General features: G+C 38.8%; 1 protein-coding gene across 1 annotated transcript in view; it reads right to left on the bottom strand.

The window, feature by feature from the left end:
- Window positions 1–22902, bottom strand: part of lrmda (leucine rich melanocyte differentiation associated) — a 247379-nt gene that overhangs the window by 78397 nt on the left and 146080 nt on the right. The window contains exons 3-5 of the mRNA XM_024297434.2: window positions 7683–7809; window positions 6286–6425; window positions 2847–2973 (exon numbers count right to left, since the gene is read on the bottom strand). Coding sequence (XP_024153202.1) covers window positions 2847–2973; window positions 6286–6425; window positions 7683–7809 — 394 coding nt within the window. The remainder of the gene's footprint in view (window positions 1–2846; window positions 2974–6285; window positions 6426–7682; window positions 7810–22902) is intronic.

Here is a 22902-nt window from a genome sequence, read left to right as displayed (position 1 = left end):
AAAAAGCTCATAAAAGGACAACAAAAATCTGTTCAGTATCAGACAGCTTTTTATCAAAGCAGGTTCTTTTTTTGCATAGAGAATAAATAATCATATACAGTGAGTTCAAAGACACCAAAACACACACATAGTGTCAGTGAGAATCTGTGATTATCTCTTCTTTCATCTACGGCTCTGGCAATAAAGGCTTTTTTTGTGTGTGACAAGCTACGCAAATAAAATCTAAGTGACTTTACCTGCCAAGAAACATTGTAGAGGTCTCTTTTTTTGTTTCATTTAAAGTGGATGAACACTGTTTTTATCCTGCAGTTGCTCATCTACCAAACACAGCAGACGGAGGTTAAATTACTTTAGTGCTTTGTTTGCCACCTGCAAGAAGTATCAAGAACAAAACAACTGCAGGAAGTGACATTTAAAGATTTTTTTTTACATATTGTTAGAAAGTCACATACCATCTTTCTGCACAATAAGGCACACTGAAAAGGCTTCATTATATGGAATTATATAAATCATTTTTGTTGGGTGCTATTGTGAATACGCTAACATGGCTAATGTGTAGCAGAGTCAGTTTTTTGTTACGTTATTATTTTGGGAGTTAGCATAGTCACTGTGATATTTGTTTTAACTTTATCAATCTGTTTTTTATGTTTTGCAAAAAAAGTTGGGAGTTAGAGGATTTGTGAATATGCTAACATAGCTAAGACGTCAAACGGACTGTGTTTTTTACATGTTACTTAAGCGTGTTGGAAGTTAGCATAGTCACAGTAATATTTGTCTTAACTGTATCAGTCTGTTTTTTTGCATGTTGCAAACAAGTTGCGGATATTGTGATTATGCTAACGTAACTAAGACCTCAAACACTTTCTAACGTGTAGCGGTGTTAAACTGTTTTTGAGTTACTTAACCATGCTAGGAGTTAGCAAAGTCACATTACCGTTTTTTTTAACTGTATTTGTATGTTTTTTATGTGTGACTAACAAGATTAGGAGTTACAGGTATTGTAAATTGGCTTTTAACATTTAGCTGAGTTTTTTTTTTTTTACATGATACTTAAACGAGTTGGGAGTTAACATAGTCACAGTAATGTTTGTTTTAATGATATCTGTTTTTTTATATGTTGCAAATGAGGTAGAGAGTTCAAAATATTGTAAATACGCTAACGCGGCTAGCACTTCTAACATGGCTAATGTGTAGCCGTGTTTTTTTTTTTTTGTGGGTTACTAACAAGGTTGGGAGTCAGCATTTCACAATAATGTTTGTTTTAGCAGTATCACTCTCTTTTTTTTACATCTTGCAAACAATGTTGGGAGCTACAGGTATTGTACGCTAATACGCTAATGCGGCTAACGTGTAGGGTATTACTGCCAAGTTCTAGAATTACTGTGAACGCAGATAAAGTCTGAAGGTTGGTTTCTCCTGGTCCGTCTGCAGTGTGTCTCTGTTGTGTTGCGTTGACACAAAAAACTGAATGTTGAGCCCAGTCTCAGTAAAATGCGTACATATGCCACGATTTGGGAAATACCGTGTATAATATACGCCAAAACCGGTTTTTGCGTGCATATAATACGCGCGGTCCTAAACGTGTTAAAGTCTGTTTTCCACGTTTGACACGTCCCCTGGTGGAGGCGTGAGCATCACAGACAGCCCCACAAACGAACAATTTGCTTTTCTAACCCTAACCATAACCGTAATCCTAACCTTAACCAGGAACAACGTCATTTAGAAAAGAGCCGGAGGATTTCTGACCACGTGATCAAAACGAAACCTAAAAAGCGTGTATATTGTACGCCGCCGCAACCTATTCTCTACCATTGCGTATCATATGCACGCAAAAAGCGTGTTTGGCGTATATTATACACGGTATTTCAGAGTGCAAAGTCGTGGCATATGTACGCATTTTACTGCGACCGGGTTGGAATGTTCATTAATCAATTGGAATGTTTACATCTCCTCCATCCAAGCAGGAGGTCTACCAGTCCATTAATGTGTCAAGTTTGCGGCAAAAAGCCAGAGAACCAATAATTAAAATTTTGCAGAAAAATAAAACTTTATATGGTTTTGGTCCTTGCGACACAACGGAGACGCACTGCAGACAGACCAGTGTAAATTCAGGGTAACTGACTAACTCTTGTCTCACTCGATGCCCCTTACAGTTTTTTCCATTTTTATCAAGTTTGAAAACAGACCAATCATTGATGGTATTCCCTAAAGTCCAAAAGATATAGTACTTCTAAATTATTTTGGAAGGCCTATCTATGAATATTTCAAGGTAAAAAAAAAGCCTGAATGGCCCAAACATTTGACATTCCAAACCTTTTCATTTATAAAATTTTAATTAGTGCAAAACAAAAGGTTGAAGTGGTTTGACAGATGAACCTCTCAAACTCTAATTGGTTTAGCCTAAAACAAGAGACAGGCCAATAAATGCACAGACTTAAGATAATGAAGCGATAGTGTGCAGCGTGTACACGAGCTGTCACTCCAATCACCAGCCACGTCACACCAAGCAACACGAGTGCGACTGGACAGCCGGCCGTCGTCTTTGATCTGGGCTCATGCATACAAAATCAGGTCAAGCTGTGGTCATGGCGCTTACACGCACACACACATTAGGAGAAAACATGCACAAACGTTTAAAGCTGCAGAAAAAAAAAACCTGATTCCTTTCAAAGGCCCACACCACGAGGACTATTGTAAAAGAAGACTGACAGGCAAGCATGCACATGAAGAAAGAAGGGATAATGGAGCTGAATGGAAAAGAGAATGGATGTGGCAAACCTACTCAATACTTCAGAGGGACTACAGCTTCTAAAAGTTTTTTAGGAAAAAAAAAAAAAAAGACTTACAGCTTCTGATTTGGGCTTGACCACTTTCATGAACGCCCCCCTCGCTCGTGCCTCCATCAGTTCCGTTTTAGTTACTTTCCTGGTGTCCAAAAACTTCAACTGGGGCAACTTGTAAAGAACAAAGTACCTGTGAGACACGGACGACAAAAAAAAAGTCAGTTTGGAGGTTGATTCCACACAAAAACTGAGATTTTAGGGAAGAAAATGACTAATCACCCCAACACAAATTCTAATATGTAAATGTGCACATCAGTGAAACTTGAAAAGCATCCATGTTTACCTCGATTAAAGCGTGATGCAGTTTTAATGGTGATATTTCCTCACATCTAATAACCTTCAAAGCTGATAAGAAAAAAGTATGCCTTATAAATAGTACACGAGAAGATACAACCTGCCTGCCAGAGCTGTCATTCTAGAGGCATCAGAGATATCTCTTTAAGCCTTCAGACACACTCTGTCTTTCACTGGGAGGGAGAGAAACGTCAAAAGATAATGGCTGGAATACAAAGATGATAACAGATTCTTTCACTGGCAGCCATAGTAAGAAGACCCAGTATGTCAGGGCTGAAGCTGGGAGCCCAGAGGAACGCGCATGCGGCGTCTAAGTGGAGGGTGACAAAGGACGGGGAGGGGGGGTGGACGCGGGCACGGACACGACCTGCACGCAGAGAGCTGTGACAAATTGATGATGGCGATGGCGATGAGGGAAGATGGCAAGGTTTCAACACCTGGGGATAATAAGGAGGGTAGCAGGGATCAGATTTAGACTGACACCGGACAGAAAATATCTCAGTGCAAATTAGGGAAAAAAACAAGGGGGACATGCCAATTAATTTTCAATAGACACAAAATTGGATTATTGTTAATTGGCTAAGTGAAACAATACTTCCTAATTAGATTTCTAATATTTTAATAAAATAGAAAAACTTAAATAGCATTTTTTTATTCCTGATGAGATAACCACTTAAATCCATGAGGACCCATTCCCATTCCCTGCCTCCCTCCATGTAAAAGGACTTTGTTCAGTGTGTTTCCATGATGAAATGTGAAGATGCCCTTGGGAGACATGCAGAGAGGTTTTTCTCCATAGGTAACCTACCATCACAGGGTCAGAGCGGATGACAAGGCTCTGTCAGCCAGTGAGGATATTAATGATTCAACTCCAACCACACAGGGAGGATGAAAAAGAAAGGGAGGCATGGGGGGTAGGTTGGAGGGCGGGTCCCAGGCAAGAAGTAGGAAAGGCTAGTTTAGTTTTTTTCTTTGGTGAGAATGTATTGAGTAAAGCCAAAATATTACTTATACACCTGGTAATCATTATACACATATACAAATATTAGTAGAAATATTCATATAATAACTGAATGTTTATAATATTAAGAAACTAAGTTTTAAAAACCTATTGCTTTTTTTAAGATGTCCTTGTAACATTTTTCTAATGGTGGAGGAAAAATACAAAGAAAATAAAACAGAAAATTACATTTCTAAGTATTTCTTTGTTCACATTGTTGTGAATCTGGAGCAGACGAAGAAAAATGCTGTTGGAAAAAGTTGTGACGCATAAACTTAAACATTTTTTCCCCTCATGTGAGCTGATGTGTGGATCAGAACTGAAGCTACTATATTTTAGTTGCACTGGTAACGCTAGGTTTGGGTTGTGAGGGGCTGTAAGCTAGCAGGAAAGTGTGTAAGCGGAAGGATGACAGGTGGTGGGGGGGGCTTACTTCATACTGACAGCCCCGCCCACAACTCAGATGTGGATTTCTAATGAACTAGTGCTGCTCTGCAGAAACTATGTCCTAGGAAACAACACAGGTCATTGAATTTTGGTTTAAAACAGGAAAATCATATTAAAAGATGAGTGGAATCGCTCTTACCACTGATCAAAATGATTGGAGTGAGACTTGGAAGATTTTTTACTGAGAAATTGACTGATTATCAATCATATTTAATAAATAGTTAATTAGGAAATAACTTGAATTTCTCTTTTTTGATTGATTGATTGGAATTTCAGGGACTTATTATAGAAGATAAATGAAAAAAATAAACTCATTACAAAAATAAGGGAATACTTGATTGAATAAAAAAACAAACACTAAAACACTCTTAAGTCACATTTGATTCTTTAAATATAGTGATTATAAACTTAAAAAGTAGAACTTGATTTATTGCTTAAAAAGGAATGAGAGGAAACAAATTCATATAATCCCTACTTAGTTATTTCATTTCATAGTTTTGCATAGTTTTCATAATCTGGTCTCACTTTTGAAATCAACACCAATTTTATTGTCTTTTTAAAAATCCAAACACATTTAATCATCTATTTATGAAATAAGTAAAAAAAATGTTTTTGTTGAAGCAAATTCTTGGTAAAATTTGGGCTGCTCTTTGATCAGCCATGACAGCAGATTGTACAAACTGACAACGCACCAAAGGTTAGGAGGTCAGATTGTCAATAAAAAGTTTATTTATCTTCCTAGATCACAGAAGATGAAATGGAAACTGGATGAACGGCACATTAAGTCGCATTTTTAGGACAATTCAGTGTCTTTTTTTCTGATATTTAAAAAAATAAAATAAATTCTTGCAGGATGCAAACAGCTACTGAGTTCTCCAAGTATGGGACATTGAACCTAGCTCCACACATGACAACGCTGTGTGAAAGAATACTATATTTCTATGTCACTGCACTAATTGGGGCACCGATGCGGCGTACCAGAGTATTTCACTTGAGAGACTAAGAGCTCCTGAGGCGCTGGGCTGGGTATTTATTGCCCAAGGCCAGTACTGTCACGACCTGCATACAGCCTAGTCTTGTCAGACATGAAATCTGCATCACGCTCAAATTGATGTTTTACTATGTGACACATAATGAATATTACATTACAGGACTGTAGACAATGTCAGTCAAAACAGAACAGCTTTCCTCACCAGTTAGATAAGGATGTGAGGAGAGGGGGATTGGGGGGGGGGCACAAAGAGAGACGCAAGATTATTCAAGAAAGGCGCGGGTGGTAAATGATTAATAGGAGACGCAGAGTCAGAAACAAGCACTTATGGCTAAAACAGACAAAAGAGAGTATGCTTTTCGCCTTTTATCGCATTTCATGTAAAGGACCCTGACAAATGGTGGTCATATTGCAAAGGCTTGAGGCCTAGCTTGATGTTTAATGCATCATCTGCTCTGGTAAGGCAGGATAGTAAACACTCATTTGTGGTGGTGACTAGTCACACATGAAATCCATTTTGCAAACTGGAGAGTGGGGGGTGGGCGTGGAGGGCAGCTGACAAAGCTTTTAGGGAGATGTGGTCGAATCCACAGTCTGGTTATGAAATACAGAATTTGAGAAACAAATCTAAGACATGTTTTCCTCTTAAGTACTCGACCGTACCCCATCGTGGGATAATGTTTATTTTAGATTGCTCCATAACAACCAACCTGTATCTCTGGTAGTCGTCCTCATCCTTATCCGGGCTAACCAGCTGGTTAGGGCAGGCCTCGTTCCCCAGCAGGCTAAGGTACTTGAGAGACGGGGTCACATCAGCCAAGTGTTCCAGCAGGGCTTCGATATCAGTCAGGTGTCAAAGGGCGGATGTCAAGGACCTAGTGCTGTTAATTACATTAGCATTTACTACCCACACAGCCCCTCCCGAGCCTGTCTACACTAAAACACATCACTGTCAAATTTACCGAGGTGCTCAAAGAGGCTAGTCAGTGGCTTTGTGAGGCTGGGCAGACAGAAGGGCAATTTAAGGTGCAAGCTTTGGCATATGGCACTGACACAATTTGGCTCCTGCACTCACTCTCTCTCAATCTCTTTCATTTCCTAGGTGGCCGGGCGCAGAGCAGTGACAAAATGATGGATGCCCTGTGGTTCAAACAGTCCGTGCCTCTCGGAGCTATGCTGTGGAAAACTTTAGCGAAAATGTGGAAAAAACAAACAGCCCCTAAGCAGGCGCATTCATCACTAATACATTCGCTTGGAAAATTGAGCCCCAAAGTGTCAAAATACAACTGCACTAATGCGGTGCTCGAGCTTTAAAATGGCACCGTGCCACTGCAGGATGTACATAATTGGCCTATTAGCATGTGCCGACCACTTCACAACCAAACTCAGCACACAGTCCCAGATGCACACTTCAAGGAGTCCCAGTTTTCATGTTGACTCTAGAAGTGAGCGAGTGTGTATGTGTGAGCATCGTTACCCAGCAGGATCTGCATAACCAAAGGAAAACAGGACACATTGCCGATCCTGTTCTGAGGCTCGGAGAGGAAGTTCACACTTCTCTGACTGATCATAAGCAGTGTCGCGAAAAATCCCCGGATTAAATTTGCAGCAAGTGTGCATGCTCTGGTTTTTTTGAGATGTTTACACTGCTGCAAAGAAGAAAAGCAGGACTGTTCAGAAAACATACCCTGCATCAATGGAAGAAAATTAAATGCTTGGATTCCATCAGATGTTTATAACACAAACTGGAAAATATATATATTCATTTTTTTTATCTAAAACTAATAAAACACTTTTTTTTTCTTAATCCTTTCGTACTCTGAAAAGGAAACAGATTTGTTATGTTGACTGTTGAATCACATTCCACTAGAGGTCCCTGTGGTTCAAAAACCAGTTGTGAGTAGTTGTGCAAAAGCCAAGTTCCTTTACTCTCTTTTGCAGCTCACAGTGCAGAAATGTGGCTCTATAAGAGACAACAGAGTATTGTACTGCTACCACAACAAAAGCCTTAAGTAAAAAAAACCTATAAATTCTCAACCGATGCATGTAATTTATAACTCTGGAATTTACGACCTATCCAGACCGGAGTGATTTCTCAAAAGGATATTTGGTTCTTATTAAGTGTGAGGGTGTGAAGGTTGGGTAACCTGGGCAACTGGAGGTCATTTCCAAGCAGATTGTTATCCACGACCAGTTCTTCCAGCTCAGTGAACATTTTGAGGCCTGCCAGTGACCTGTAATGATAAGGAAAGGAGAAAACTGTTATGGCTCTGAAATCTGGTCAGCTGTTATTGTGCAGAAATAAATATTTCAGTCTTTCTCTTTCATACACCAGGAGAGTTGGGGTCTGGGCCTGTCAGGGAAGTGAATGACAAGAATTAGTGGTGCTGAGCTCCCCTGGCATGGTGAGGCATCCTTCAGTGGCTGGCAGGATGAAGGATGGGGGTCACTTGTGAGTAGCCAGGATTCAAAACAAAAGGCTTCAGAAATGCGGCAAGCAGGATGAATTTGTCAATGTCCTGTGCCTTGAGGCGCCCAGTTTCGCCTGACCCTAACCCTCCATTCCCAAGACAAATCACTCTGTCACAGTTCACCTTCACTCCCCAGACACAAATTTAACTTGTCATCCATCATTTTCACAGAGGCACCGGAATACACTTGCAATCACAGATGGAATGGAGGGGAAAGTTTTTTTTTTCTAGTGATGCACGAAAGGGGTTGTCGTTAAAGCTTTTTTTTTACTTTCAACTCCTTTTTTGTGGCACATCTTAAAGAGGTGAGGGGTCATCTTAGCTTTTTTACTCCCATACATTTATTCACATTAGGACAAGACATAAAACTGACAGAAGGTGGTGGTAGAAGTTGGGGCCCTAAAGTTCAAGTCATACGAGCTACTAGGATGAAACAGATTCCTTTTAGGGTGTCATCGAACACTCACACTGTCAACATGCCGTGTTTAAAGGGTCCTGGTGGAATTCATTGATATTTAAACAGGACAGTGTTCAGGCAGTAACCTGACTGAGCCTAAACTGAAGCGATTTCGTTGAGTTTTCAGTCAGAAGTCCTGTCTGCATAGTTGGGCACACAACTTTAACATTGTAAAGCCCACTACATCATCGAATTGACAGAAAATTCCAGATGTTTTTAAACCATTTGGTGAAATGCAAAAAATAAATCTATATAATTTCTCAAAATTAAATTTAGATTAATTGAGAGATTTTCTAAAGTTTTTGCCTACAACAATGTTATTGCAAAAATATTAACAAAAACACCTTATTTACCTACTGTCTCAAATTTGATCAAAACATTTTTTTTAAATGGTGCATTGTATGACACATAATTAGTTATCGACAATTTTTCATTTTTTCAATACAACAGTCATTTAAAAAATGAATAAAAATAAAGAATTCAATCTAACCCCAAATTTTTAAAGGTTAGCAAAACTTTTCTAGCCAAGTGTTTAATGGAAGCAGCCATTTTGAAAATCTACTGCCCCTAGTGGAATGATGATGAATGACAGGACAGAAAACATGAACCAAAATATACACATTTCTCAGGAAAGTTTTGATCATACTAATAAGATAAGGATTTCCGAAATCCATGTTTTAAATAGGATGGCTATATAGAGTTAATCTGCTTACCCACAACAAAAAGCAGCACTAACTTTGCAAATCTATTAATATCACATAGAATTATAAAATAATTGTCGTCTTTAAATTTCTTCTCTTCATTGGTTTTTCATTTTAGTCAATTTTGGTTTCATTTGGTTGTGCAAAGTTCTGGTGAGGTCTAGCCTCAGTATTTCAATAAGACTTGACTTTGGCTGTCTTTGATATTTAACTTTTAAAATTGACAAGTCTGCCTTGAGTTTTTGTGCATAATCTAATTGGTTGAATGTAGTTTGGTTATGGTTTATAGTGACCAGAATGACCACCAGGTGCCCAGATACTGCTAGCTACTGATGTCAACACTTAATGAATAGTTTTATGCATTTTTGCTTTCCTAAACCAACAGAAAAATGTTTTAACTCTAGTAAAACCAGTAGTAAGGATATTAGTTCTATTCATACAGTCATAAACATAAAAATTAACACAATGTCTCAGGTTTATTGGGTTAAAACTCTGTTCTTTTATGCCCAACAGAGTTCAACCCGGGGATATTAATATTGATAGTGATGCATGTAGGACTGGTGCATGTTAAACCTGGGTTTGTTTCTCAGGGGGTGTGATGAGCTTCATTCAATGTAGGTCCTTGAGACCCTTCACGCTGCTGTCTAACTATGTAGCAGCAAGAGGGACCAAGTCAGGGTCTCCCTGTGCCGGTCCCTAGCCCGAATAACATACATGGTTGTATCAGGATGGGCACCGCGCGTAAAAATCTCTGCCAAACCAAATGTGCGAATTGGTGAACGCTGATTCGCTGTGGCAACCCATGAAAGGAAATGCCAAATGGTAAACAACTACTGTATTGAATGTCAAGTGCTATTCATTGAAGTTTTTTTCATAGCTGGAAATAAATTCAAGGGGTCCCTAAAAAAATAATCTAAAATCTAAAAATAATCTAAAATGCAAAGTTATCTGAAATAGCACTGAATAAATGTGACTAAGCTATTTAATAAAAACAACAATTTATATATGTACTCATTACTGCTAATATGTCACTGACAGGGAATTCAGAGCATCACGCCATTAATCTGCCAGAATAATCTTTGCTTATCTGAAGCTAAGCACGATCCTCCAGCACTTCGAAAAGGCATTATTTCATTTACTGTGAACAAAAGGCTGCAAACAAACTGCAGCCACCTGTGTATGCGTACATTTGAATGTGTGTGTGTGTGTTTGTCTGTATGATGGGCTGCAGTCCTGTGGGTTATGTTATTAGCTGCTCGGTTAAAGGGAGCCGCATGGCTCAGGAGGGAGCCTTATTAATTGTTGTTTTCATGTCACCACCACTGCGTGCACTGGCTGATTTAATCAGTTAAATTCACAGCCAGGGGAGAGCCTCTAAGTCCCATCCAGCATTAGCTACAGTGCAGGGATTGAACTTCTAATACATTCCAGCTTTTGTGCTCCCTCTGCAGACTTCCATCGCTGGTTTCATTACTTTGTATAAGCTTTCTTGTTTAAATTTGCTGCTGGAAGAAGTAACAAAGTTTAGGCATTGCAGCAAAAGTACCTTCCGTCCAAAGTTGACTTGAGGCTACAGATGCTCAGTAAATAACAAAAAGAGGCAAAACATATATATATATATATTTATATATATATATGTACCTGTAAATATACATGTATGTACATATATATGTATACCTACAAACATATACGTATCTATTCTTTCATATATATATATATATATATATATATATATATATATATATATACATTAATATGTAAGTATATTTATATATAAACATCCATCCATCTTCCTGACCGCTTTGTCCCTTTCGGGGTCGCGGGGGTGCCAGAGCCTAACCCGGCTGCTGATGGGCGAAGGCGGGGTTCACCCTGGACAGGTCGCCAGTCTGTCGCAGGGCTATATATAAACATATATGTATATATATAAATAAACATGTACATATTTATATATATATACATATATGTACCTGTAAATATACATGTATGTACACACACACATATATATATATATATATACACATACTTACAAACATATACTTATCTATTCCTTCATATATATATATATATATATATATATATATATATACATGAATATGTAAGTATATTTATATATAAACATATATATATATGAATATGCAAGTATATTTATATATATATATAAAAACACACACACACATATATATATATGTACCTGTAAATATACATGTATGTACACACACATATATATATTTATATAAATTTTTTACATTCTTTACAAACAGATTTAATTTTTATTTTAAAATAAGTTTTTAACTACTGTTTTTTTAAATGGCCTTTTCCCAACCCACTACCGAGCAAAAGAGGAAGACAAAGAAGCTGCAGCTTTAACGAGGTGAGGCAATGAATCTTCTCCTTGTTAAGATAATTATGATCAGCCTCATTGTCAGAGCTAATACTTCACATGGGGTGTCTTTACGCTTTGACTACCACTTAGCCTGTGTAAGCCCACCATTATTCATCACACATAACTGTGTGCATCAGTGTATGTGCATCGGAGCTTGCCTAAGCAGTGCGTGTACGTGCCGAAACCGCCATTATCTGCAAATATCCAGTCTACTGAGTACAGAGGCTAGATAGAGTCATTTTTAGCTGGGATAGAAACTCAGCACAGGAAGGAGGGGAGGATGTGAGACGGCAGACAAGGACACTGAAGAGGAGACACTGACATTGGGAGATCAATAAACTAATACTGAAGCCGACATGGTGATTGATAAACCACTGCTGACAACAGAGGGAAGAAAACTCGCGACCATTATTGGCTAAAACGTCAGTCACTCCTGCCAGTGGTGTGCACCGGTGTCATGTCGGATATCCGCAGGCAACAAATGAAAAATTAAGAACAGCAGTTTTGTCTCTTTTAAGAGCGTTATACACCCTTGCTTTTGCAGCCGTGTTTGGAATTGTTGCCAAAATTGTTCCAAACGGGTGTACTTTGGAAACAAAGAGGTGATATATATTTGTAAGGCATTGGACCCCTGATACCTTAATAAAAGTGTAGCTTGAATAAGTCAGAAAGTTGCAATCCTAGAGGTTAGCTAACTTCTAAGATTGCAACTCTCTAAAATATTCAAGCAATACTTTTATTGTGGTAGCAGGGGGGTTGCGTCTGCTAATGACTGATGTGCTCTTCTAGATTTCACTTTTAAAAAATGCATGCATGAAGGTCCAGAGCTGCAGAATGACTGGCAGACTGTCATTCTGTGCAGAGGGCAGCAGATAAATGTCTGATGAATTGACCAATACTAGGACCAGGATGGTCTTCATATGCACATAATGATGTGCATAATGGACTCACTACAGATTGCCTGTCAAGATACGGTGGCAATATGCATGGTTAAAAGAAATGGGCCTCACTATCCTTGAGTGTAGGATTTGTTTTGGTAAATCTTTTCAGCGGAGTGGCACACAGTTAGAGCTTTTTACAAGTGTATTTGTTGATTTTCATAGCATTTTCATAAAACCAGTTTAGTTGAATCTGCATGTTAGGAACAGGAGCTGAAAGGTGTCATTTGCATTCGAGTCTGTAAACTAAGAGAAAAAAAAAAAAAAAAAAAAAACATTAATGAGAGTCATTAAATATGTTTTTTTTAATTGTTTGCACAGGAGTGCAACTTGTACTCAAATGTGACTTATATGTGTTGTTGTTTTTTTTAAGATATAGCAACAACCTTTAGAGGGCGCTGTCTGTATCAGTATTTGTGATTAATAGCAATGCAGAAGAAGAAAAAGTCTTACATTGGGCTTGGCAGATTCGTTCCAAAGGAACATTTCAGAAATTGAGTGGTTTGAAGTGATAAAAAGAGTTGACTTGTTAGCATATTCTTTATGCTATGTTTATCTTAACAATTGTTCATATTGCGCTAATATACTAGATTCCTCCTATGTTTCACGAAGCTAATCAAGCATCAATTTGCTATGCTAGTAACATATTGTATTATTTTTACCTCTTGGAAACACCAAAAATCAAATTTTCATCAGTTTTCAGGCTAAAATACAGACACCAATATTTTTTATGCTATTAGTAGGTAAAAAATTGTCATAAACCATGACTTTCTCCATGCTTTCACAAACAAATAAAAGCAGAAGAAGACTCCTGGCTCCTGGTCATGCTTGCTTACAGTAATAATAATCATTTCTTCTATTCTGACTGTAGTAAAAAAATGTACAAATTATTTAAACAGTCACCCATAAATCTCAAAATAAAACATCAAAACACTATCAGAATTAGCTTAAATGAAATGACATTATCTGCACAGAAAGTATGCCCTGTAACCCTTCATGCATCCCTCCCACAAACTCCACAAAGCTCTGATCAGGTCTGATCCAGCTCCTTTCCCCTCCAGCTACAGTGAGAGGCCTTTGTATGTCTGCGCACACACCACACACATTTGAATTAGAACGTCATTATGTGAGTCCATCTAATCCACAGATCTCCCTTCTCGGCCCGGGTTTTGTTCACATGTAGACAGCACACCCTGTCTGTGCATTACCAGGCCTCAGGTGGCAGTCATTTAAAGATCACACATCCAGGACACACGTAGCCTTTTATGAATGCATGTCAATTCACACATGGAAAGGGGATTACATGTCTCCTCCCAGGCAGCTGCAAATTACTATTAATGGCAATGCAAATCATTAGAGTGCGCTCGGCGCCGCCAGCAAATCTCCCTTTTTAGGTGGGTTCACTCTAATCGGTTTTGAATTTTGCTCCATGCTTGCTCCTGATATGTGTTAAACCGTCAACATTTTTATAAAAAAAGTTCAATTGATTATGGTACGTCAGATTTTACTCCGCAGACGGTTACATCATTTGCTAAACAAAAATATGTTCAGTAGCAATATCAACAGAGAAGGCATCAAAGACACAGAATTGGCGGTTTGTTGTGATTAAAAAGTTGAATAATTCTGCTCATTATTGAACTCTATTAGGGATAATGATGTGAGAGCAGATTCTAAAAATGTCGACATCACAGAGTGTCAGACGAACCCGTAAAGCCGGCTCTGTGAGTGATAATGCCACCGTGAATCGTACACTGTCTGAGTTATAGACTACCCCCGTGGACGTTCCTGCTGAGTGTGTGAGGTTAATATTCTCCCTCTCAATGTCATTAGTGCTGGCAGAGGGGCTGAGAGCTCTGTGAATAAGACAAGCCTGATCCTATCAATTTAAACACAGCACTCCGCTCAAACACACACACACAGAGCCAAAAACTGACAAATCAAAGCCACTGTACCGAGGTCAGCGTATACCTGCCCTCGTGCTTCCCTTTGCACCTCAAATCCCTCTCTGATTAATGACCCTGGGCCAACCCCGACAGAGGGATAAGGACTTGACAGACATTCCTGTCACTTTCAACCTCATAAGCCTTGCTTGACCCCAGTTTGTCCTGGGATGAAAATTAAGCTCTAGCAATGACCTAACAGAGAGGTAGAAGACAGTTGGTTATTTCACATTGAAGAATGACATGGAAGGCTGCGCGGCGGGTAACACTCCCATCACGCACCAAGAAGATCTTAACATGGACCTTAATTGCTCAAGTTAACATGCCATGTATTCCTGCTAGAGTTTTCCTAGCCTATGTTAAATCATTCCAAAGATATTCATGTTAAGAGGAATACTAATCTAAGTGAAGTTTAGCATGCTTTTATACTAATATAGTCTTGTGAAATTAGTTTGAATAGTTTGGAGACAGGTATTAAAATATAGAAATTCATCTACTTTGCACTATTTGAAAAATAGTGGAGCAAACCAAATGAAAAATATTTGGAACAGTATCTTCGACCAAAAAACGGCAATCATACCTCTAAATTTTACTACAAAACATTCAGATATTTTCAAACATTTAATCAATCTTTTCAGGGCTCTTTTTCTTTGTTATTTATAACCTACAGAGCTGACATAATTTTCTATTTCTCAATCCACAGAGAACCCCTATCTGCAGGATGAACTGGACCGACCAGGGTTCACTTGTTTAATTCAGACTGAGCTGAGCTGAGTTGACAAATAAACTTTATGTTATGTTCATACCAGGCTCAGAAACACGCGTTTGAGAGACCGTTTCCAATGAAAAGTCAATGCAGATGGGTACACGTGTGCAATTCTATGGAACCATTTTGAGGCCAATAAGATTTAAAACCCAAATAAAACAACTTGAAAAATTCAAGCGGAAATATTGGTGCATGGCTAAAAAATAAAAATAAAATGGCTGAAACTTTCTGCAATTCGGATATAAACTTAATTATTTTCAGCTTCAAAATTTCTGTTTTTAACTGTCAAAACTAAAAATTTCTGTGTCAGTTAAAAATCTTTTTTTCAATCTCAACTCTTTTTTTTTCCGGTCTTGAATGTGAAATTTTCATATTTGAAACAGGGTCCCATTCTGATGCATGCGGGAAGGGCTTACACAAAATGAAAATCAATGAGGGTGGTATCTTTGTCCTGTTGCATTCACTGGCTATGGGAATTTACAGTCAAAAAATGTTTGTAATGTCTGTACTATCATAGTCTTGTGTTGTCCCAAGACATGGGTAAAAAGCATTATAGTGCAAAACACGTTTAAAGTGCGGTCTTGTTGTCTCACCTTGCTGCTCATGTTGTCTCAGATGTTTTGATGTTCATGATTTAATCAATGAAAAAATAAAGATTGGCTGAGTGGCAAAAGTTATTTTACAGTGTGCGGCGACTTCGCTGGTTGTCTATATACGTAAAAATTTCACTTGGAGGTTAAAATTGATGAGGAACCGATTAACCTCTACAATTGATTTTTTATTTTGTAACTGGCAGATGGGTTGAACAATTGTGGATTAAACAGAGATTCAAATTTTTGTCCTCTATGAAGTGGGCGGAGCAAACTTTGATCAAAGTGCCCCTCCCACTTCACTCTTCTTTGTGGCCATGCAGAATCTACTGGGTGATATCAGAGATTATTTCAAGATATATTTGTCTATAGATGATAAACTTCTGAGGCTCTTCTGGAAATAGCGACCTTTGACCTCATATAGAAACAGATACAGACAGATCATTGTAGAAGTGTAGATGTCGATTTTTTTTTTCAGATTTAACCGGGTTCTTGTCAAATTACCAGACAGAGTGTCAGCTCTTTACCTTGTCCAACAGTTGGAAATCATAATCCATATTGCTGGAAAATACATCACAAGCTGTGCAATAATTCCCTCCTTACAGCCCCTGGACTGTGCTCACTGTACGGCCATGTGTCTTGTGAATGTTTGCGCTGAAAGATTGGTTGTCTATTTTCATGACAAACACCCTCCTCTCTCAGTGAACGGGAGCTGAAAATCAATTCTCTTATGGCATCTGAGTCAGTGAGCACATCAATGCGACACAAACGAGCACACGCCTCCAATACAAGCTAATGCTGGTGATATAAAGCTGTAAAATTACCTTCGAAGGCTCAATCAGCTAATGATATTCACATGTTGGGGAAATTTAAATATATTTTGGAAATCTTTGATTTGAAAAAATATGCTTTGTAAAATTCTTGCCATTAAATTAAAAAGGCCCCAAATGACAGAGGCTGTGATGTTGGAGAAAGAATCCGAGTTCACTGTCTGTTTGTGCACTCTGTCATTACAGTGTTCAGGCTCAGTGCTTGTCAACATTTCCCTGAGAGGGGGAGCCAACTCGCATTACGCTAGACTCAGTTCAACTGTCAACTGCCAGCCATTTGTATGCTTCAGCATCCACCTAATAGCAAATAATCACTACTCCGCGCTCTCTTCATGGCAAATGATCGATGTTGTCTTGATGTCTGATGGATGACCCTGCCACAGTGATGTCCAGGCATGCATTAAAAACCACCTCTATGAAAAGCCTGTCAGTCTGATCAGGCGGTGCGCACAAACTCCCGAGCGTGTGCACGTGCAGATGCTGAGGAATGCAGGTAGAGGGGAAAATGAGAAAAGCAATAAGACAGCCGTGATTCAATTCAGCCAGACAAAAACTCAAGTTCATTTCTATGTATTAGCGGAGAATTTTGAAATGCGACAGGACCTGTGGTGTGATGGGTAGACAGCATTACTGGAGACAGACTACTCTCAGACCACCTGGGAGGATTTTCCCCCTCTAACCCTCTCTAACGCACAAACCGCTACCTATTACCCCTCAGTGTTCAGATTAAAATGCACAGCACCACAATCTTTGATCTCCCACTTGCTGACACAAATCCTTTCAAGCCTCAACATTTTCCTGCAAAGGTAATTAGTGCTAATTAAAAAGTTTCGAAAGCAGTCTAGCGCTGATGTTGATGCCGCGCGCCGCTGCTGCTGCTGCTGCTGGTGCTCGGGCTCGCCCGATGTCAGATTACCCATCTACCCCCTCCCCAGGCCCTGGGGTGGAATGTGTCAGCTACGTTCCTGCCTCTTTTCTGTACAAAACCTCATAACTAGACAACATCAGCCTGCCTGGAACATTTGTAGGAGCAGGATGAAATCTGGAAGCCCAGTGAGGGGTCTAACTTTCGGTTCTTTCCCGCTGACAAATCTGTGCTCTTCCGGGGAAAATGCAACGACACATGTAACAAATTCCAACCCTACAAACATTACAAGTGTAATTCTTAATAGGGATATCCTAGCTTTTTTTCAGGGGGGGGCTTTTTGAATTACCTCCAAAAAGGACTGAAAAATGACTTTTTGTGGACAGGTTTTTACATAAAGCCAAACATGATGACCTTTAGTGGATAAACAACAGTTTGTGATGACGTTACAAGTAGAGCAGTCTAGGGGTGCCATCACTCATTCAGCAGCCTGCCGTATTGCTTTCATCAAGCCTTTATTGTGGTATAATTAGCCGCCTTTGGAGCATATTATTAAGTGGCTCACTGAGTGTCAGGTACAGCAGCGCCTTAGAAATGACACACGCACGTACACACACAAACAGAATTTTGCTTACCAGTGTTTCAAAAAGATAAGTATGTAATTTAGAATGAGTTACAAGTGGATAAATAGTAATTAGACAAGAGTTCTTGTCAATTTTAGTGCTTTACTCTATACTTTTAATCCTTATGGTTTAAAGGTGCTGAAATTCATTCACAGATTAAGTAGTAAACAAAACTAGAAGTAAAGCTGCAGGCGGCGTTGTATGGCCCGCAGGCCCTTCAATCTCCCTTTCTGCCTTTGCCAGACTCGTTAAAGCTGTTGTTGACTACCTTTAGGCACAGCGAATCAGATTTCACTGATTCGCACAGGTGGTTTGGCAGACAGTTTTGTCCTTCCTGATGCAACCCTGTACTTTATCCAGGCTGGGGACCGGCACAGGGACACCCAGGACTGGCTCCCCTCAAGGCTATATAGTTTAGGCTGCGGTGTGAAGGGTCTTGCATACGGACACACATTGGATTAAGCTCATTGTGCACTCTGGGAAGCGAACCAGTCCTACATCCAGCCAACTGAGCCATCCAGTCTCCCAGCTTAGAGCTGCAAATGACAAGTTCTTGAAGAAAAAAAAAGACATTTTTTTCTTTTTCCAAATGATGGCTTTTATCGCCATAGCACCCATTACATTTTTTTTTTTTTTTTTTACTACGGCTACATTCCTAAAATGTTCATATATAATATCATTTCACTCATCTTGAGGCAACGACTCCAGGAATTAATTTTTAGGTAAAAAATGAGGAAAATACAGGGACACCGCATGCAAATGCCGATCAAAATCTTCAACTTCTAATTCTGACATTTTTTTTTCTCAAGCACTTCCCAATTATGCTCCAGGAGTTAGCAATAGATCAAAATAGGATGAGTTCAAATTTGTTGCTGATACAAAAGTAGAATTTTTCTTTTAGAAAATTCAAGATGGCGGCTTCTTCCTGATGTCAAAAGTCAACAAAATTTCCGTTGTGGTTGTAGTCTTAACCTGGTGGCATGTGTGTGAAATTTTGTGAAGATTGCTCAAACATTTTTTTTCCGTCTATATTGTGAGAAAATGTTAAAAATGCTCAATTTCCCACTTTGACACAAAATGGCTACCGAGCTATAGGTCCTGTGGCCATCCCATAATAATTTCAAAACTTCCTTTGAAAATAACATAGTCTTTGCTACAGACTCTAACTAGAATAAAGAATAAAGATATAGCAGCGGACAGAGCTGGGATTACTGTTATGATGTTATAGGTTGGCCCCATTGACTGTAGAATCATTGGACAGCTAAACCCTCCCCTCCCCAAAAAGGAAGTATCTGCTGGTTCTAAGTCAAAATCCCATAGACTTCTATTGCGACATAGATGGTTATTACTCAGTCATTTTTATTTTCCTTCTTAACATCCTCTTTCTAAACCTAATAAAGATGTTTTTTTCTTTATCGCAAGTTAATCAAGTTATAAACTGACCAATCAGATGCCTCAGTAAAAGCATGTGGTGCCCGTTGGCCACATCTCGAACATTTGATTGACAGATTCCTTCGAACAAGCCGGAACAAGCTCACTAATGATTGGTTTACTGTACTTAGTCTAAAAACGTGACTCAAACCGACTCGGACCAATCACCGTGCATGGGTTTCACTTGTGGTAGACATATCAGGAAGGCTCTGGCCTGATTTCACGAGGGCCGAAACATAAAACAAATCCTCTCATTTCATTTTCCTCATAGCTTATCTCAACTTAAGTAGCTCAGTGTTCCTTAAATATGAATGAAAACGCATTGAGTGACATATTTTCAAAGAAACCTATTAATAGGATCCACTAGTGACACGGAAGTGTGCCAGATAGAGGAATAAAAGAAAATCTGACAAACAACAAAACTATTGATTTGACCTTTGGGATGGTTCATGCGCTCTTCATTGTTGTTTTTGTCCTGTCTTACACAGAAAAATGAGATAATAGGACATGTCACCCCACAAGGCGGTTTGATACTGAATGCCATCATTTTAATTCAAATGTTACATTCTTGGTGACATCTCTGTCGATGAATAATTGGCACTGAATCCCAGTTTGGATGTACATATTTATCATTCAGCGCCAGACACTTAAAGACATCGACAGATATATTACTTTGATTGGATGACAGTTGAAAGCAAGTAAAAAAAATAGAACTGCAAATCAACTGTCACACTGTCAGTTGAGGTTTTTGTCACAAACTTGCACATAAACATGCGGGATTAGAAATAGCAAACTAGCTGCAGGCCTGAATCAGCGTCCTTGTTCTTTTAGGAATGTAAATGGGCTCTTTTGATCCAAGCAGCATGACATTTAAACAACATGCATCAAAACGTATCATGAACAACAGATACGTATGGATGAACAAACTATACATTATGATAGAAACACTGACAAGGTGTTGGACACTTTACAATAAAGTACACTTATTACCTGTTATATTATATTGCAACAGACTAAAAAAAATATATTTTTGGATTAATAAAACACACACCTATAAATAGGATTAGAAAAGTCAAAATTTAAATACACATTACATAAGATAATTGAGTGTATTTTCATAAACTGTTAAGCGGTTTTACGTTCTCTTAACAAGTCCCACTCCAATCATGTTTTAATCTCTTTCAAAAGTGTTCCTAGTGTTTTTAATAATTATTATACCATTTAGCCCGCTTAGAAAGAAAATATATAATAACTGCCTTATTCTGAGAAATAGTTTCTGCAGAGTGGCTGTAGTTCTTTAGTAATTTGCCTCCAAGAAACTTGGTTCGGAGCAACCCCATCCCCACTTCCCATCACCATCCATCTGTTTACCCGCTCTATTGTGGCTTACAGCCCCTCACACCCCCAACCTAACATCACCGGTGGAAGAAAATAGCAAGGAATTGAAGCTAGCTCAGAAGAGGAAAATGAAAACGTACATCTATTTGAATTGATGCATCAGAATGGAGTGGAGAAGGAAGCTTGTGGCCCACCCAGTGAATTATCTAAGTCACAAAATACATTATTTTTTTCAATTGCATTTTTTCATCTGCTCTTGATTAACATTAATATGAACTAAGAAATGTAATTTTAGGTTTAATTTTCTTTAGATATGTCCTCCATCGTAAGAAAAATGCCACAAGAACATGCTAAAAACACCAAAAACATCAGTGTGGGCACTTGTGCAGATATGTTGCTTTAAATATAATAGTATCTCACTCGTCCTTTCATATGTAGCACTGTTCTTCCCAACTCTCTCATCGATAGCAAACTTTTGAGATCCTGCACTGACTTAATGAGCCCTCCCACACATGGAGTAAAGTAAAGACAAAGTTAAGGAGTTTGGTGAAAAGTTTGACCTTTACTACTGGACAAGACACAGGACTTAAATGAAAAAAAAAAAAGTCTTAAAATAATATTCCAAGATAACAGTTTGCTATTAAAATACCCAAAACATGAAAATTAACCCTTTTAACCCTCATGCTGTCTTATGGGGTCCAGATTACCCTACTCTTATAGTCATGAAGGTGGACAGGATTTTATGTCTGAAACAGACATCAGTAAAGATAAAAAATCCTTGAAAAGAAAAGTTCAGCGTGCTGTCTTGTGGGGTCAGATGACCCCACGTTTAATGTAAATATGCCTTGGATGGCACAAGGAGCTGTCAACGGTGACAGCAAAGAACACATACTCTTAAAAAGTGGTGAAGACTTTGGAAAGGTGGAAAAATGAGACCAGCAAAGTGGAAAGCCATTAAAAATGAAAGACACTTTTCAAACTTATTCAAACACTTTTTATTAGTTTTCATTATTTTGGCTGAGGTGGTGTTACTAATTCTTAAAGAAGCTTGTTTAGATTTCTTAATCTTTGTCAGTAATAATACTAATATTAACTTAAAAATTGGAGGGGGTAAGACATAGCTTTTTTTACATGGAGGATAGCTGCCCCCCCTTACTCCCCTGTAGCTCCGCCCCTGCTCTTGAACTACCACAACTTTTCAACTGTTGTTAACGTAATTCTAATTGATTCTGATGTGGAGAAAAGCAGATTTAAGTTCATAAAGTTTTGCATAATGTTGCAAAGTAGCGTCAGAGCTGGAGCTACACCTCCAGTGTTAAAGGGTTGTGTTGCTTATTAAATCTAAATTAATTACTGTTGCATAGGTACCAATGATCAGAAACACTTATACTCTTTTCCAGGTGTCAAAAGTAGACTATTGAAAAACAGGATCACAGTTTTTATGACACTCCAAAGGAAACTTTTAAACTGAATAGAAACGCTGCTCCACTTAAAAAACATTATAAAGACTGGTTACTCAACATCCTAACTGCCCAGCTGCAACCACAGGCTGTGGTGGAAGGCCTTGAATAAAGGATTAAAAGAAATTCCTCACTTTTTTCTACATTGTCTCCCCTCCTTGCCCTTTCTCCTCGTCTCACTGCTGGCCCATTACCTTTCCAGAGTGATGCTCATTAAAGAAGGCAAGTTGAGTCAAATCTTTCTGTAATTCGGCAGAGGTGAATTGCTGTCAACATCATTAACCGTCATTTCTCCAACTCACTTCGGTACTTATGAAGTGTTCTTTCTTGTGTAATGATCCAAATCTGTTCACTAAATCGGCCCTCTTCAAAGGCCCTGGAGGACATACCACCCATGCTGCCGCCTGACATGCTAGAGGGCCAGATTAAACGTGGCTCCATCGTTATGTTCCTCTTTGTGGTTAAACAGATCCAGCATTTCATCCCACACTTCATCTAGCAGGTTCTCCGATGAACTGACCAGACGGGAGA

Source organism: Oryzias melastigma, linkage group LG15, assembly GCF_002922805.2.
Source record: "Oryzias melastigma strain HK-1 linkage group LG15, ASM292280v2, whole genome shotgun sequence".
Taxonomy (NCBI): domain Eukaryota; kingdom Metazoa; phylum Chordata; class Actinopteri; order Beloniformes; family Adrianichthyidae; genus Oryzias; species Oryzias melastigma.
Note: the sequence above shows the minus strand (reverse complement) of the source record. Positions and strands in the feature narration are given on the sequence as shown.